This window comes from Temnothorax curvispinosus, unplaced genomic scaffold (genome assembly GCF_003070985.1).
Source record: "Temnothorax curvispinosus isolate PA1 unplaced genomic scaffold, ASM307098v1 QBEX01007785.1, whole genome shotgun sequence".
Classification (NCBI taxonomy): domain Eukaryota; kingdom Metazoa; phylum Arthropoda; class Insecta; order Hymenoptera; family Formicidae; genus Temnothorax; species Temnothorax curvispinosus.
In genome coordinates this window covers 347,722-364,124 of record NW_020217565.1, presented here as the reverse complement: position 1 = coordinate 364,124, position 16,403 = coordinate 347,722, and the positions used below count along the sequence as shown (strand labels likewise).

Sequence of the window (16,403 nt, the reverse complement as noted above, 5' to 3'; positions counted from 1 at the left end):
CCAGCAACTCAGGATATTGCTACTCCGAATTCGTTGATGCGTAATGCATTCGCGCTGGGATTTCGGATAGCGCGAGGGAGGGGGGATGAAGCGCACTACGGTACTCCGTACGTAACGGCCGGGGTCTAGGGGTGAGCGTAGGGTGAAGAGTGCTAACTCTATGCGATTTGGCCGAGCATAGCGACGGTGTCGAGCGTACTGTAAATTCGCTCAAACGATGCGCGAATAAGCGCGAATAAAAGTAAATATGAGAATTTTTAGGGAATTTCTCTACATTTCAACGTGGCTAAACCGACGATTGTACAAAATACTTGAAAGTAATTCTGAAATTATAAAAATCAAACAGCTAAATCGAAACTAAAACGAGAAGTTTAGATAAAACAGCGGGATATAATAAAGACGTAATAAGAAAAACAGAATTGAGATAAATAAATAATTGTCAAATTATTGTAACGAAACGTTACAAGCATCATTATCATTATATTGCAGATTGTAAAGACATCACTGTACCGCATTGAGTTTTGAAAGCATAATATTTTTTTTCTCTTTTTTTTCGGTAACGATATAATGTTGACATTTCTATTTGATTCCTGAAAAAAACTTTATGACTGTTTGAAATTGCTAAAAATGTCGCGCTAACATCCATTATTAGCGGCAGCGCAAAATCCGCGCATCGGTTTCCTGTAAACCTGAATTTTTTAATAACCGATTGCAGCCCTGTTGACTGGAGACCATTTACCGATATTCAATATGTTATGAACATGCCAGCGAAATGTATTCGCGCTGCGCTTCGGCGAAGTACCCCGTTTGCGCGTATTTATACGTGGAGTAGAATTTCTAAAAATAATTTATGTTTACCTACAGAAATTCAATATTGCCGAGGAGAAGATACGTACGCCGCGGGTACAAAATGGCAGCCCGCGGTCGCATCTAGTGTATTTACATAAAAACACGCTTTTATACAAGAAGGTATATACATCGGCTGTACCAAGTAAGAGACGAGGTAAAGGCAAAAATATTTCTAAAATAAACAGGGCGTGCTCAATTAATTTAGTTATCGATCTGCTTGCGCGAAACCTTCAGGAATTTCTTGAACAAAAAACTATTAACGGTTAAACAATTAGCGTAACTTATTAATACATATATAATTCTTTATCAATATAAAAAAATTGCAATATTCTATCTCACATACACACAACTTGTATCTATTTTTAAATCGTTTCCGGCAATTAACGAAAATCAAGATACGAAAAATATCTAACAGTACCTAATAAATAATAATAAATGATCAAATCTCCCGTTTTTGTGCTGTTTTTACGAACATCGCGCATGCAAACGTTGTGTTTTTTAAATACTTTTTTACTGATGTATATTATTTTTCAGGATATACTTCCATCGCGGATATATTGACAGCAGAAGCTCCTAGAGGGTCGTTACTCTTGCGAGGGTACAATGTATCTCGCCATGTCAGAGTCAACACCGGATTTCTTCTGGCGCCGTTTAAAGCTAGCCCTATGCCCGGGTGAGTACGCGGAGAATAATAGACAACGTTGAAGCTCGCCACTTAGCAGAATGGGAACAAGAACAGCCGCTCTGCCTATTTCTACTTGCGCCCCCCTATCCCGGCCTGATCAAATACTCGGCTCCAATCCCGCGGTTCCCATTACTATTGCCGCTCTTGTCATCGCTGTCGTTGACAGCACTATTATTGTTAAAGATCCCTCCTCTCGCCACGGGATCGGGAAAAACTGGAAGTTCGCAAGTTTAAACATTAACAAAATTAGGGGACTATCCCCCCCCTTTTCTGACGAATATAAAAATTTTTTTCAGACATTAGTTGTACATTATCTTATAGAAATTATGACTTATTCTGATCAAGTAACAACTTTTCTGAACTTTCTGATTATTCTGTCACGTCACTATCAGTGAGCAACGTAATAGCATTTAACGCTGTCCGAAGAGCAGATTAAAGAATGCGCGCTTTGGGAACAAGTCATGAGCGGAAGGCTTCGGAAATGAATCACTGACCAACACCCGGCATTGCCAGCTGATGCTTCAAGTGCATCTGCTGTCTATCCGACGCTGAATCGCCAAACTAGTATTTACCTTAAATTTATGACGCGACGCGATCCAAAACAGTTAGCTCTCAAACGTGATGATGATCGTCCCAGCGAAATATGAAATGGGTCAAACGTCAACGTGAATTTCTTAACGCAAGTTCAAGTTTGCGATGTAAACAGAAAGTGTGCCGAAATTAGCGAAATAAAATCGCAAATTTTTGTAGTTAAGTATAGTACAATTTTGAAATAATAACAGGATATGGCTATAAATGGCGCGCGCCGATTTAGCATCGAAAAATATACCAAATATGCGAAAATTATAAAATAAAACCATTTATTTCTGTAGTAAGAGCAGTAGGCGCAATTTTTTGAAATAATAACAGGATGTAGTTATAAATGGCGTAGTTAAAAATCTATTCTAGCAGGATTTGGGAAACTAAATTTGCACCTATACGTTTTTCAAAACGCGCGGCTCAAATCTGATCCCATTTGAAAAAGGGGCGCGGTTAATGATCGCCGGTAAAATCCGTAGGGGATATTATTCTCTTTGTATAGAAACATTCGCGTTGTAGAAAAAGCGCACGCTTCAATTTTTGTCGTTAAAATTGTACACCCGTGCGCGCTTTTAAAATAAAACGGCGCGTGCATTATGCAATCGATCCGATAATTAATAATAATTGGAAAGTGAGAAGGACTTATCGTTTGCGCGCGCGTAACGTTTACAAGATAAAATACAATGTCATCATAATTAATTCGGCCGGCGCGCATTGTCGGTAATAATTCAAATCATTATTTATGCGCGCGAACGATACCACCTGCCATTCGCGAATTCGATGCAATATTTAGCTGGCTATTTGCATGTCTGAATTCCAACATGAAAAGAAGTTAATTAAATACGAGCAGGCGATTGCTGCGTTAAACGCGTGTACCTTTGCGAAAGAACAGTTCCATTATTATCTGCAAAATTATATTATCGTTAGATTCATTCGAGAAGAGCGAGTAATTTCTTGCTTCAGTGATGCGAAAAAATTTCAATTGAATATAATACGTAGAAAAGCTTTTCTAACCACAACTTCTTCGGGCGTGTTTAGAAACGATTTTTCTTCAACGAAAGTGAACGAGATTACGCCTTTCCTCATAGGTTCCATTTGCGCAAGCTTCAAACCAGAATTTCACGTAGATGAAGTTTAATTAAAGTTAACGAAGCGTAAGAAGCCCATACGTATATCTGCAGAGACTATAATTCCTGGTGAAAAAAACCCGTCTCTCCTTCAATCATTTAATTCGGAAAAAGAAGTCTTTCCGTGTTCGCGCGTTTACGGACACTCCGCTCCTCTCTTCTCATCCTCGAATCTCCAATACGATTTCAAAGTTTGTACGTGTAATTTTTCAACACCCTGTGTACGAGCACGCTAAACCGATTCGCGGTGTATCGACCAATCCCGCGAGCAACACGTAGAAAAAAGGAACGCAACGAAAATACGAAGAATAGCAAACGACTGGGCGTGTTGCGCGTAGGTCGCCGATAGCTCGGCAGAGAGAAAGAGAGAGAGAAAGAGAGAAAGAAAGAGAGAGAGAAAGAGAAAGAGAGAGGGTCGGAGGGATGAGTCGAGTCCGTATGAAGGAGGGTTGGGAGGATACGAGGGGGGTATATGCCGGCCGAGGGTGAATTTGGACGAGGAGAAACAGAGAGGGAGCGCGGAGGAGGGAACGAGACGGAGGGGAGGAGAGCAGTCCATTAGCAGATTACGTACCCAGCCCGCCTCGCTCATTCACCCCCGCGATGTTTTTTCTTCTTCTCCCCCTTTCTTCCGCGACCGCCGATGATCTTGCCGGTCTGAACGCCGAGCCCACCCTCGCGCTTTCAGACTCGCCCAAAAGCCGCCCTCGCTGACGACGAACGTGGCAGGTGCCCGCGACTCCGGCACCCGTTTGGACCGCCGCCAAAACGTTATCGGTTTTTGGTCGGCGACGCGTCGATTTCATCGATTAGAGCTCGAGCTATACCTTTCTTCGTGATCCCCTTGTCTCTCGAAAAGATTCGCGGATATATTCTGCGATCGCGAGTTCGAGAACATCCGTATGCGTTACGTTTCTCCTTCACGGCTTTACTCACTCGTGGGCGGATTCTTCGGATGATGGAGCCGATTAACGATACGCATTACGACCTCCGCGTAAAGCTGTTAAAGAGAAAAGGGAAAAGTAACATAACGTGGATCGTGCGTCTTATTGGAGTACTTACGGGAGTACCCTGCCTAATACGTACAGAAGTCCATTACGCGGAATCCTGCCGCGCATCGACGTTTGCTGATGTTTTCTTGCCGCGATCGCGCGTTAGGGTCGCGCGCCGAATCTATTTGCATGAAATCGATAAGGCGGAGAGCGAGGAGGGGCCAGCGGGGTGAGAAAGAAGTCCGAAAATGCCCATGGGGAAATGTCGGTGTGGTGTGCGAGATTCGCTCGCGAGTATCTAGGCAGGCCTTTGGCGGGTACGAAAAAAAGAGAGAGAGAGAGAGAGAGAGAGCGAGAGAGAGAGTGGAGGGGGAGAAGATGCTCTTTAGGACGGTGAAACTAAATTATCAGATCAAACAGCAGCGCCGTTATATTAATAAAATAGATTTCGCTCGCCGCTCTTCAAAGGGGAAGAGACCGGCGCGCCGTCGTTTCGCGTCTAACCTCGTTTCGCGCAACTCCCGATTTAATCAGGTTGCACGACTAAAACGTAGCCTTTTCATTTTCGTAATAAACCTTATACCTACCAACCCATCTACCTACCTCGCGCGAGCGAGGAGGCAGGCAGGAGAAGAAGCCGCCCGTGAACCTTATTACGTTAAGTAAATGCGCGAGCCGCCGTTCGCCTAGGCTACGCATTCATTAATGCGTCAGTTTGATATTGCCCGTTGCCTGACGATTACGTCGTCGCAAATCTTTTTTACGATAGTTACGCGACCAATCATTTGCCTACAGAGCGAGAAAGACAGAGAGATAAAAAGTTAGAGGCAGGAGGAGCGAAGGAAGGAGATAGGGACGCTTTAAGGGAGAGTTTCGTATTATCGCTGCAAATAGTTCAAATTGACTTGTGAGAATACCGATTAATTTTTTTTTCTCCCGGAAAACCCGTGACGATTGATGATAATTTTCAATTTTATTTCGCCTCAAGATTTTTTTCTTTTTACTAAGAGCTTTTAATATCGCAAATCGACCTCTCATAAATATTAAAGAGCAGATGCACCAAGATATCTCGCGTGCACGGCCATCCAAAATCCGCATTAACCTTTGCAAGAAATTAATATACTTTTTCAACGAGCTTTTTGATGTCTATTAAAAATATAACGAATAGAATTTGTTGACCCGGAGGATTATTTCGAGAGATAATAATACACACACACAATAAGTGGTTTAAAAACTTTAGGAACTTTTTAGCAACACAAATATACAAGAGAAATCGTTTCGCTGTTCTTCTAATTTTGTAACCGAAATTTTCTCGACATCTCCGCCTTTATACACTTCCGAGCATTACGCGAAAATTCTCCCGTCTCTACGTTATCTTTCAATACGTGATAGGCTTAAAAGCACCCCGTCTGACAGCGAAAGCGCGTCATTTCTACGCGCGATTAAGACGTAGTCCTTTAATTCTTTATAACAATAGACGGGGAACATGGGAAGCCGCGGGCGGGCTAAGGAAAATTTAGGCCCGTGGACGTCGACAAGCTGATCGAAAGCCCATTTAATCCCCGCGCCGCGAAGAGAAACAAAAAGCGAGATCGCACCGAGTTCCTCCTACATCCGTTTCAATTAACCAGTGCAAACTGTGATTTATCTCGGGCGCACGCAGGGAAGATGGGCACTTTAAGAAGCATAACGATTTTCAAATTGGCATACTTCCATTATATACTTCTACGATTTTTTCGGATCGTGTAGTCATAGCTGCTCGCACACAATGTCAATCAAACTCAATGTCAACGTTGTTACTGATCGTTTGAAACATCGAACTGTTTTCTTTGACCTGCGTATGCAAAATTTTCATGATATCCGATCTTTACAAATTCTAGCAATCTATATATATTTAAAAGTTAGCACATTAACGAACTTATTGTATCAAAATATGTTAACGTTTAAAAATTTAAGAAATAAAAATATAGTTTATAAGCGGTTCGAGTTTAGCAAGCGTTGCACTTTTTTTAGACTTTTAATTAACATTGTAAGAATACAAAGAACGATCAAATATCTTCTGGTTCAACATTTCATCAAAATCGTACGGGCAAAAGCAAAACCAACGGGATTTGGTTAAACGTTCGGACAGCGTTTATTCGCGAACATAAGCGAATCGCTCGCTTGATTCCGTCCCGATTGAAAGACCAGCATAGACCTCAACGCGCGACAGGTTCCTTCTTCTGGCGACCCGTCGACCGTCGAGATTATCAGTAAGAGTGTTTGCGTACTTGATTCTTTTTACGGTGCTTCCTCTCTAGCAATTATGTTGACGGTAACGAGTCGCCGCTCAGGTCCCGACCGTCGACCTGCGAGTTTCGAGAGTCTTCGGGAAGAGACCGAGTCGCCTCTCTCTTTCCGATTGATTGACTTTGCGGCCATACGTCTGACCTTTCGTCCGTGATAGCTCCTAATATGTTCCTCGCATATAAACGTTTGTAGTTTAAATAAACCTTTATTCATATATTTTTAATATATGTATTTAAAAAAAATATATATATATATATATATATATATATATTTTTCATGTGTTAAATTAGAGCATTATATAAACAAACTAATAATATCCCAGCATGAAAATTCTTCTCTATCAGATAAATCTTTCGAAAATTAGAAGTATCGATGTAAATATGACTAATTAAAAGTATGTCCGACATGCGTTATTTGCATTTATATACGCGTCACGCACATGTATACGGCGCGAGAAACAACAGCGGGATGCGATTCTCTCACGGCACACGTACCTACTTCAACGACAAAAAGCTCATTTATCTTTGACGTTGTTGGCATTAAAGAGAAAAAGAGGGAAACGAGGGAAATGATCTCTGGAAGAGCCGCCACTACCGGCGCCTAGCCTCTTTGCTCAGAGATCGCGGAGAGATATGCGGGCTAACGGATAAAAGTTGATAGGCAAACACACGCGTTTTTTTATCTGCTTATCTTCGTACGGCGCATCTGTTACTTTATGAAGCCTTTCATACACCATCGAAAAGTTTAAGAGATATCTGACTCGTACATCATCGATAAAACCTAATGATAATTATATATTTTCTATGTTACAATATCAGGGTATCAAATCGACAGAGCGAAACACATTTCTTCGGTTTTTCGGCTTATTAAGAATCCGCGAAGAGAATCCACCACCCACCCTGAGTAAAAAAAGTATCTCATCTTTTCTTTTTTCAGTATTTACACTATTAATATCAACAACACATTGACTGTGTATAACTCGATAACTTTGTCTCTCGTATTCTTATATGAACATGTTATTTAACCCTAGACAGACTCACTGGGGTAATACGTTACCCCACGCGAAATTCAAATTCGCATCATTTCAACCAAATTTTTGGTTCTTTGTTTTGTTTTTCGAAATTTTTTTACTGTTTTTTTTTTACTACCGCAAATTGATGACTACTATCGTCTTCCCTATTAAACAACAAACAAAATTATCTATTATAAAGTTTTCTAAGAACATTCTGGAAATATTATACACGCGGTACAAGTTTGGGGTAACGTATTACCCCAGTGAGTCATTCACGTATGAGAAAAATAAGTGAGTCTGTCTAGGGTTAAATATACTATCCAATTATTCTGCATCTAAACTCACAATAGGTACAATTTTCATTTCCCCCTTTCAAAAAATCGAATCGACGAATAGCTGGCGTTATAGGTCGCCAACTATGAATTAACTCATTCGACAGCCGACGTGTTATAAAAAGTTATGCAAAAAATATAACGCTCACCAAGCTTGACTACTGATAGAAGAAAGTTACAAAGATCGTATCGTTCTTGGCCGTTTTCGCAATTCATTATCGTAACTTATTAACGCGCCAACATTTACAATGCCACCGAATCATTATTTGATATCATCTAGCATGAATGGACATCAACAGGCATTATCGAATACGCGAGTGATCGTCGTTCATCATTCATTCCGCTTGCTGCAAAATTGCTCGTCTTTCTCCAAGCCGCGGGAGTGGGAGTGGAGCAACGGTAACGTGTGGATCACACACCGTACATCGCCGTGCCTGTGGAAGGAAAAATCGGTCTCGGCGCGGCAAAAAAGATCGCGCATTATTTTTCAAGGAAGGAGTGACGGCGAGTGCACTTAACGACCGTCAAATAAGTATTACGACGTACAAAATGATCGATCGCCGTTACACATCTGCGCGCTTTAAAGACACGAGCGAAAAGCAACGCTCGCCCGCTGAGTAAAAATCGTGACTAGGCCTTTCTCGCACATCGGCAGGAAATTAATCATAATAATCCCACTACCGGTGCGCGCGCGCGGTCGACAATAAGTCTGATCGCACCTTCGTCATTCATTATATAAGGCCAGACAGTACATTCATGGTGAACATGAAATTCGCAGATTCACCCAACTGTAAAGTACGCCCGAAGGGAGATAACGAATCCGGGAATCTTTTTAACACGCGACACTGTCACATGCCGGCGGGAAATTACCGCGTAATTTCAGATGTTTGCGATCTTTCCACTGTAAAAAGCGTTTCTTCCCGCGTTGAAATGAAATCAAGGTAATCCTGTTGCTATCCATGCACATAGCAAGACTGAATATATCGCGTTTTCAATTAAAATTTAATTCAATTAAATTTAATTAATTAAAAAGCGCAAAGCTTACCTAAACTAAAAGTTCATCTATGTATATTCTGAGATACTTGGAGAGGTACCTCCTCTCTCGTGTATTATACCTCGGTGACATGTTCGACGTGTAACGTTCCTACGTTCGACGGAGAGATGAGAGATGCGAGAGATGAGAAAATACGCGGACAGGATTTCCCTCTCCGGAAGACACGAGCAAAGGAAAAAAAAAGAGGACGAGCGTGGAGAGACAGCGGGAGGCGGCTGGAAGAGGGAGGGGAACAGAGAAGCGGCAAAGGGGTTAACTGGCGTTTTGGGGGGTCCTCGCGAAGGAAGTTGACCCAGGTGCGAAACGTCACTCCGGCGAAGATCGGATCTCGCGCCGATGCAACGAAAACACAGTTTGCGTCTCGTCACTTCGCGTGACTCGCGTATTAAGTTCCGGGCATCGGCGCGACACGGGCGCGGTTATATTTTCAGACAGGGTGGTCCGTGCGGCGGGTGCCCCTCGGAAAGCACACGCCGAATATTCTTTCGTACCGCCTCAAAGAGGCGCGCACCGAGTCCCCGGCGACGGTGCGTGTGTGTGTTTGCGCAACCAGAGCGACTCAACCAGATCAAAAGGATTACGGATTTCGGACCGAGAGCCGCGCACTCGCGCGAACGAGTGCATGTAAAATGCGTGAAAACCCGTCGGGCGCTAATAGCTTTGGCGAAAAACACGAGGATCCACTGTCAATCGACGGAAAGAGAAACATTGTGGAAGAAAGCAAGCGGTTTTGAACGACGAATCGAAACGTTTTCGCACGTTTCTTTGATTTTGAGTAACGTGACGTTGCTTGCGTCTCCATTATTTTTTTCTTTTTTAATAAATTCTCTACGTTTTTATAATACGTCATTTTAATAATATGGTTTTTTTTATTAAAAATACCACCTCAGCGGCTCTAGCCCTTTTATTGAGGAATTCTATAAAAAAAGATACGGGAGAGGACGCGTAAAGACACGTTACAGAAGTTACAATTTCATTGTAGATGATTGCCCGCCATTACGTTAGAGCGTTCATATCATCCAGAAAGACGTGGAACGCTGCTAATTATGCTTCGATTATCCTAATCAGTGAAATAATACTTTGGTCGTCCGCCGAGATTAATTTTAATGGTCCGCCATTTTGTAACTAATAACCGAATCCCCTACGATATTGCTTTACTTTTCGTTGATACGAGTATTAATAGTGTCTTTTTGAATCTCGGGAAAAACTATAGCTATACGAATTGTTAAATTATTAAATCCACACATTAAGTCCGTCCTTAAATTTCTCGAGACATTATAGGATTTTACAGTTAACAATTGTAATCGCGCGCAATAAAATAGTTATCTGTCGATCAAGTATTTAGTATTTGTTTGCGCTAGCGTCTGATATTCCATCAATGTGTTATTACTTTGAATAATGTCTTATTAGAATACACACCGTATTTTTAATTAAAAATAGGTTTTAGTTCAATGCAAGCTTTATTTCGATAAAAAGATTTTAATTAAAACCAGCATTTTATTAAAATATAGAATATTTATGATATTGCAATTCCGATATTTGGTGGCGATACTTCAGAAATTACCATTGATAATTAATAAACTTTAATAAATATTATTAATAATATCGATCTGTGTAATTTTCCAAATTAACGAACGCTTTTGAATTAGTTTCGCGCTAATTTCACAAATTTGGAAAATCAGGCATTATAAAAATTGCTAAAAATTACGAAAAAGAATTTCTCTTTCTTCGTAAAGAAATTATAACACAATGGAAATATTTTTGAAAAAAAGTGGAATAAAAAACAGGTTACAAATATTGTATTGTAAAAACATTATTTGAGCCATTCTATAATACGAAGTAATGCAGGTCCTTTGCGAGAGGGAGGATTGACTTACGAATATATATACGTTAATAAAAACGTTATTATCATTTAAAAGGATTGGGTTCTTACGCGACGCCAATATCGAAGTTTCAAAGATCACATGGCGTAAAACTATACTCATAAATTGAGCGTTTGAAAGACTTACCCGGCAATATCTTGAACGCGAGTCTGCAAGACCGTTTTCTCAAAGGGCTCTTCAGGGATCAGGCTGCACAGCAATTGCGTCGCGCTGGCAGCCACTGTACCATTTCCGGTTGAATTGGCGGATACATCCTGAGTCTGAGCGTGGTCGTCGAGACTAGTCAGGGTCTGTGAAAGAAGAAACGCAGCGGTTGCAATGAACGAATGTAATACCTTTATAAGCGTTCCGCACAAAGTCTGAGAAATAATGTCACATTTTTTTCTTAGCAAATTTTATTTCCTGCTCTTTAATCCCGTTTTAGACACGGTAGTCTATGCACTCGGCATTGATCGGAAACGGACATCGAAAGTTTTATCGATCTTCGCATCTCGTTGCAAATTGCAAATAATCCGAGTTCTGGAATAGACCGATCTTAAATGCACAAAGATGAAATTACAAAAGTAATCAGAAAGTATTTCCGACATTCTCTCCTATTGTTCCTATCGTATACTCCGTGGAGTAATATCGACTCTTAAAATCGAGATAACATCGTAAACGAACAAACAAACGTATCAGAATCGTCAATGTATATTTAAAATCCGAAAAGAAGGATTCGCGACCAAAGAGAGACGTATATTTACTTGACTCTTGTCTACTTAACACCGCGAAAGAATCGCAGTGAATGAAATGGGGAAGGGTATCTAAGATACAGCGAGAAACGTGAGACCTGGAATCCATTAGACCTGTGTGTACAATTACAGTGTACAATTACGTATCAATTAAAGTGACAAAAACTGACGAAAGGTTTGTTAAGATGTGAAAGAAAAGGGAGGATCCGATCACAGAGATACACCGAGCGCTATCAAACATTCTGTATATTAAATGTGGAAGAAACAGAACGAAGCCACACACTGGATATCAAAGTCATTACCTGTATTTTTTTGTAAGAGCGTGCTCGTCGAACGATCAAGAAGTCAGTAAATTTCTCATGCCACCGTGCCCGGAGGGAATTAAAGGAATTTCAGCATAATTTTTTTCACTAAAGTTTTTACCAGGAGACCATTACACACACCGGTCGGCTAGTTATGTACTTAGCGTCCAATTCCAGTCGATCGGCCAGACACAGCGAATTCCTGATAGGTTGAGTCATTGTTACAGACCCGTTAGACCGAGGCAGCCGTGTTGGGCAGCACGCACACGTACACGCGCATTTAGAACGCTAAATTAGTGGTAACGAGTCAAAGGGTTTTCGATAAGAATTCTGGAGACAGGAATATGGGTTCTAAACGGTTTAGCCTCGGTCTCGATAAGCCGTTCGAGGAATTCTATAGAAAAGTCGTACGCTACACGTTTGTCCACTTTTATTTCACTTCTGGACCGCCGTGAGTATCGCAATGCGCGCCGCGGGCCGCGTCGAAAAATCACGCTCAGATTTCAATCGATCGAAAACGACAGTCTTTTTTTTTTCGACGACTCACAACGATCGATTTCTCAAATATCAGCGTTCGCGATGGTCCGATCACTTCTTGTTGTGAAAATCTCATCCGAGTTGAGCAATCTCGCCTTTACCTATAATAATATCGCGGAGAGTACACGTTATAAAGTTTATACCTTGAAGAATAAATCTGATTATCTTCTTTCCGCTCCCCTTTGATTGAATAACGCGTACAGAGCGAGAGTTTAAGGAGACGTTTGCCGCCATACATTTGTTATTGATTTCCGAAAGATTCTGCCGCAGGCAGAAAATATTGACGCGCATAATCTTTTAAGAACTATTGTTGCGCCGGGCGGACCTCGGATGGAAAAGATAATGTTACGAACCGGCCGAGCTCATGAGAGGTAGCGAAATAATCTCCTACGAAACATTAAAAAGTGGTTTGACCACTGCCTTGACAAATTCAATCCCATCCGTATCCAGAAAGAAAAAAGGGCTGCCACGACTCTCTGATACGGGGCGAACGAAAACAAGACGCCAGCGCGGGACGTTGAAATTTCGAGGAACGCATATACCGGGGTACGTGCGACCATAAACGGGAGATGCTTTTATGTTAATCCAGTTCTTTCCGAACTAAGCGTCACGGAAAGAGCAAGCCGATGGGAAGAAGATTTTAGAGAATTCTATGAGAGGCCGATAAAATAGCGTGGATTCTATGATTCTTGAGATCAGTTTGTACATTTGCATTCGCATTTTATCCACAGAGTCATTATCATTCTTTTTATTCTTGCGATTGTTACATAAGGAACCTCCAAAAGCAGAAAGTTTTATTAGATATATATTAAAAAAAAAAAATTTTTTTTTTCTCGATGTCGATGTTAAACGTTTTAAAATATATATGCGTTGAAAAATAAAAAAGACGGTCAACAGAATGTACGCTGTGTGCAATTTATATTTTGCGCTTAACAATGTAACTATCGTCCGTTATAAATTGTTACATTTCTTTGACATGTCCGGAATACGTCATTCGGACTTCAATTCATTTGACTCGTTGTCAGAAGATACGTTATATTCTCCCCTATTTTTATTTTACGGTCAACGAATACAGTTTGCAGTCATCGAGAAATCGTTTTTCCGTGCGTGACAGCATCAACCGGGATGCAGTCACGCATAAATACACATATGAATTCTAGAGCGGCAGAGGGACACACGGCTAAACCGATCGCGGACGGTTTCCAGCGATTTACGTGGAACTGCAGATTTGTTTGGCCGACGAACTAGATTGGGAAACGTTCGCGGGGAATTGGCGAGCCCCTTAAAGCGATTCGTCTCTTTGCGCAATGGTCCAGACCGGAAAGTTTGTCCCGACCCCAGCGGGCGGATGAATTACCAGCGTTCCCTTGTTTCGATTTTCTTAAACATTTGGGATCGATTAGAAACCGCCGTTCCTCTCATTCGTGAGACGCGTCGCGACTCATCGAGTGCCAAAGAAATGGATGGCACGAAACGATACGCCTTGAAACAAAAAAAAATCCACGTATTTCTCGTCAGATTCGTGCGCTTTTATTTTCCTATTTCGAATACGCGGCATGTCCACGTCGAGTCCGACGCAGCGCGATCCCGCTTTCGATTGCACCTCGGCCGTACGGAAACGCGTATACATCGGGTAAACACGCCGATACAAGCAGTTATAAAGATAACGAGGGAGGACCCCGCGCGTCTATAATCTCCGCTTATCAGCTGAATTTTTAATTTGGCGAGAGTTTTTATCACCGCCGCGCGCTTTACGACGTCTTTTTCTGGTCCATTTAGTAACGAGGTGACTCCCTCGCTTCCATTTTCTCGAGAATCCTCCGTATCGCGTATAAGGCGACGAGCCTGACCAATAATACGGAACGGGGTCTAACGATAAACGGAGCTGCACGATTGTCCGTATACGAACGGATGAGCAATAAAGGCAAAATGCCTGTATAAAACAGGTGAATATTTGCTTAAGCCGAACGGAATCTCCTAGTCATTGTAAGATGATTATAAAACGAACACGTGCCTCTCGACTATTGTATTACAAATGTTATCGTCGAAACTGTTGATAAAAGTACATGTCCGAGTGGAATAAAAACGAATAATGAGAGTAATGACTCGCGTAAAATCGAGAGGCATATGAATATCAAAGCGAACCTTCTTTATTATTTTCGAGGATGAAAGTCAATGAATCATGATTTGTCAATACATTGAACAGTCGGAAAGAATAGCCCGTCATTACGTAGAATAAGGGCACTAATTATGGATCACTCTCAGAATAAAAATTCATATTTTTATTTAGGAAAATATTAAACTAACAATAAAACAATAATTATAATTAATCAGACAAAGTATGCTCCAGGATTAATTTTAACTTAATTAATTTTATCTCTCTTTTTTATGATTTGGTTCCGTTTTACTATATTTATATATTTTATATATTTTGTTTTATTAAAAGATATATCTTTTAATTTTAATTAAATGAAATAATGTAAATGATCTACAATTAGACCCCAGGTACTAGTCGCGGATCAGTTCTTAAAATGTTTTTCCTTTTTGGAGACGCATCCTATAAAAATAATAAAAATAATTTGCGCTTGCATATCGCACAATGTAAATAATGGATCACGATGTAACTTTAGCATTATGGTAATATGTTCAGCTTTATAAATTAAAATGAAAATTATATTCAAAGTTATATATTTAACGATCAAAAACAGTTAAATTAGAAACAATAATACTTGAAATAACAAAGTTCTTACATTAGATATACAATACTATTTTTTATTTTATGTTCTTTCCACTTCAAACAAATTAGTTTTTCGAGTCTTCTATTAACAATAAATCTCAACAGAATTAATTAAACATATAAAAAAATCTTTTGCCATGTATTTTCTTTTCACATTTAAATAAAAATGCTCATTAAAATCCTTTGTATCAAATTTTTACTTAAAATTTTGCTGTCTTTAATTAAAATGCGATTCTTTACATAACCGCTTGACAACAAATAATTATTTTAAATATGATAAATGATCCAGAATTAGTGCCCGATCCACATCTGGCTCGTTTATTCTAACTCCAGTTTACGATATCACAAAAAAAGATGCAATTAAATTTCATAGTACATCTCACCTTGTAATGAAAGTAAAATAAAAAATAAGGTATATTCCGAGCACTTTTCTAAACGTGTGTAGAGTATGGGAGGTATTTTACGACTTTCTCGTTATTTTTGCAGATGAACTTCTCCTCGTTCGGCGAAGGATTCGGGTATCCGAATATCATCCGTCATCGGGTGATCTCATAAAATCGTAAAAATCTCGGCGATCATCAACGGCGGTGGCGGCGGAAAAATTGCAACGCGCATTTCGTATTCTAGAACGTGCGAAGAGGTTGTTGAAAAAGCGCCGATAAAAGGTGGCGGAGGAGGAGGAGGAAGAGGAACCAGAGAAGGAGGAGGAGAAAGAGGAGGACGAGACAAAAGATTAGGCCGGGTCCTCGAAACCAGGGCTTGATGGAAGTGGAAACAGAAGTACCCCACGCACATTCTCCCGCGGACGGACTTTCCTTTCACCCGTGCAACCCGGGCGCTCCATCCGCGTGCGTGTTGCGCGTGCACGTGTGTATATGTGTATGCGTGATGCGTGCGCGCGTGTGACGCGTGCGTGCGTGCGTGCGTGCGTGCGTGCGTGCGTATCTGTATGTGGGTGACGTCACTAAAAGCTCTCTCGCCGCTAATGCATTTGCGGAGGGGGATCCTTGGAAGAGGGGACAGGAAGGAGGTGACGCCAGTGCCGTATCTATGGAGCGTGAAGAATCGATGGCGAAATCACACCGATGGATTCCCGTCGGTGGCGAAGCCACGACATGATCGGTCCGCGAAGAAAAGATACGCGGAGTCTACCGTACGAAAGGCACGTTGAAAGCGTGAATCTTCACACCGACGAGATACGCACTTGTAGCCGTGTATAAATAACAAAAAAAATCCAAGAGAAAGAATGTGTGTGTGAGAGAGAGAGAGAGAGAGAGAGAGAGAGAGAGAGAGA

The 16,403-nt window shown here is 41.0% G+C and overlaps 1 protein-coding gene across 4 annotated transcripts in view; it reads right to left on the bottom strand.

Moving 5' to 3' along the window:
• Nucleotides 1-16,403, bottom strand: part of LOC112457493 (S phase cyclin A-associated protein in the endoplasmic reticulum) — a 39,574-nt gene that overhangs the window by 14,226 nt on the left and 8,945 nt on the right. For all 4 annotated transcript variants that reach the window (XM_025020599.1, XM_025020598.1, XM_025020601.1 and 1 more), the window contains one exon: nt 10,929-11,092. In XM_025020599.1, coding sequence (XP_024876367.1) covers nt 10,929-11,092 — 164 coding nt within the window. The remainder of the gene's footprint in view (nt 1-10,928; nt 11,093-16,403) is intronic.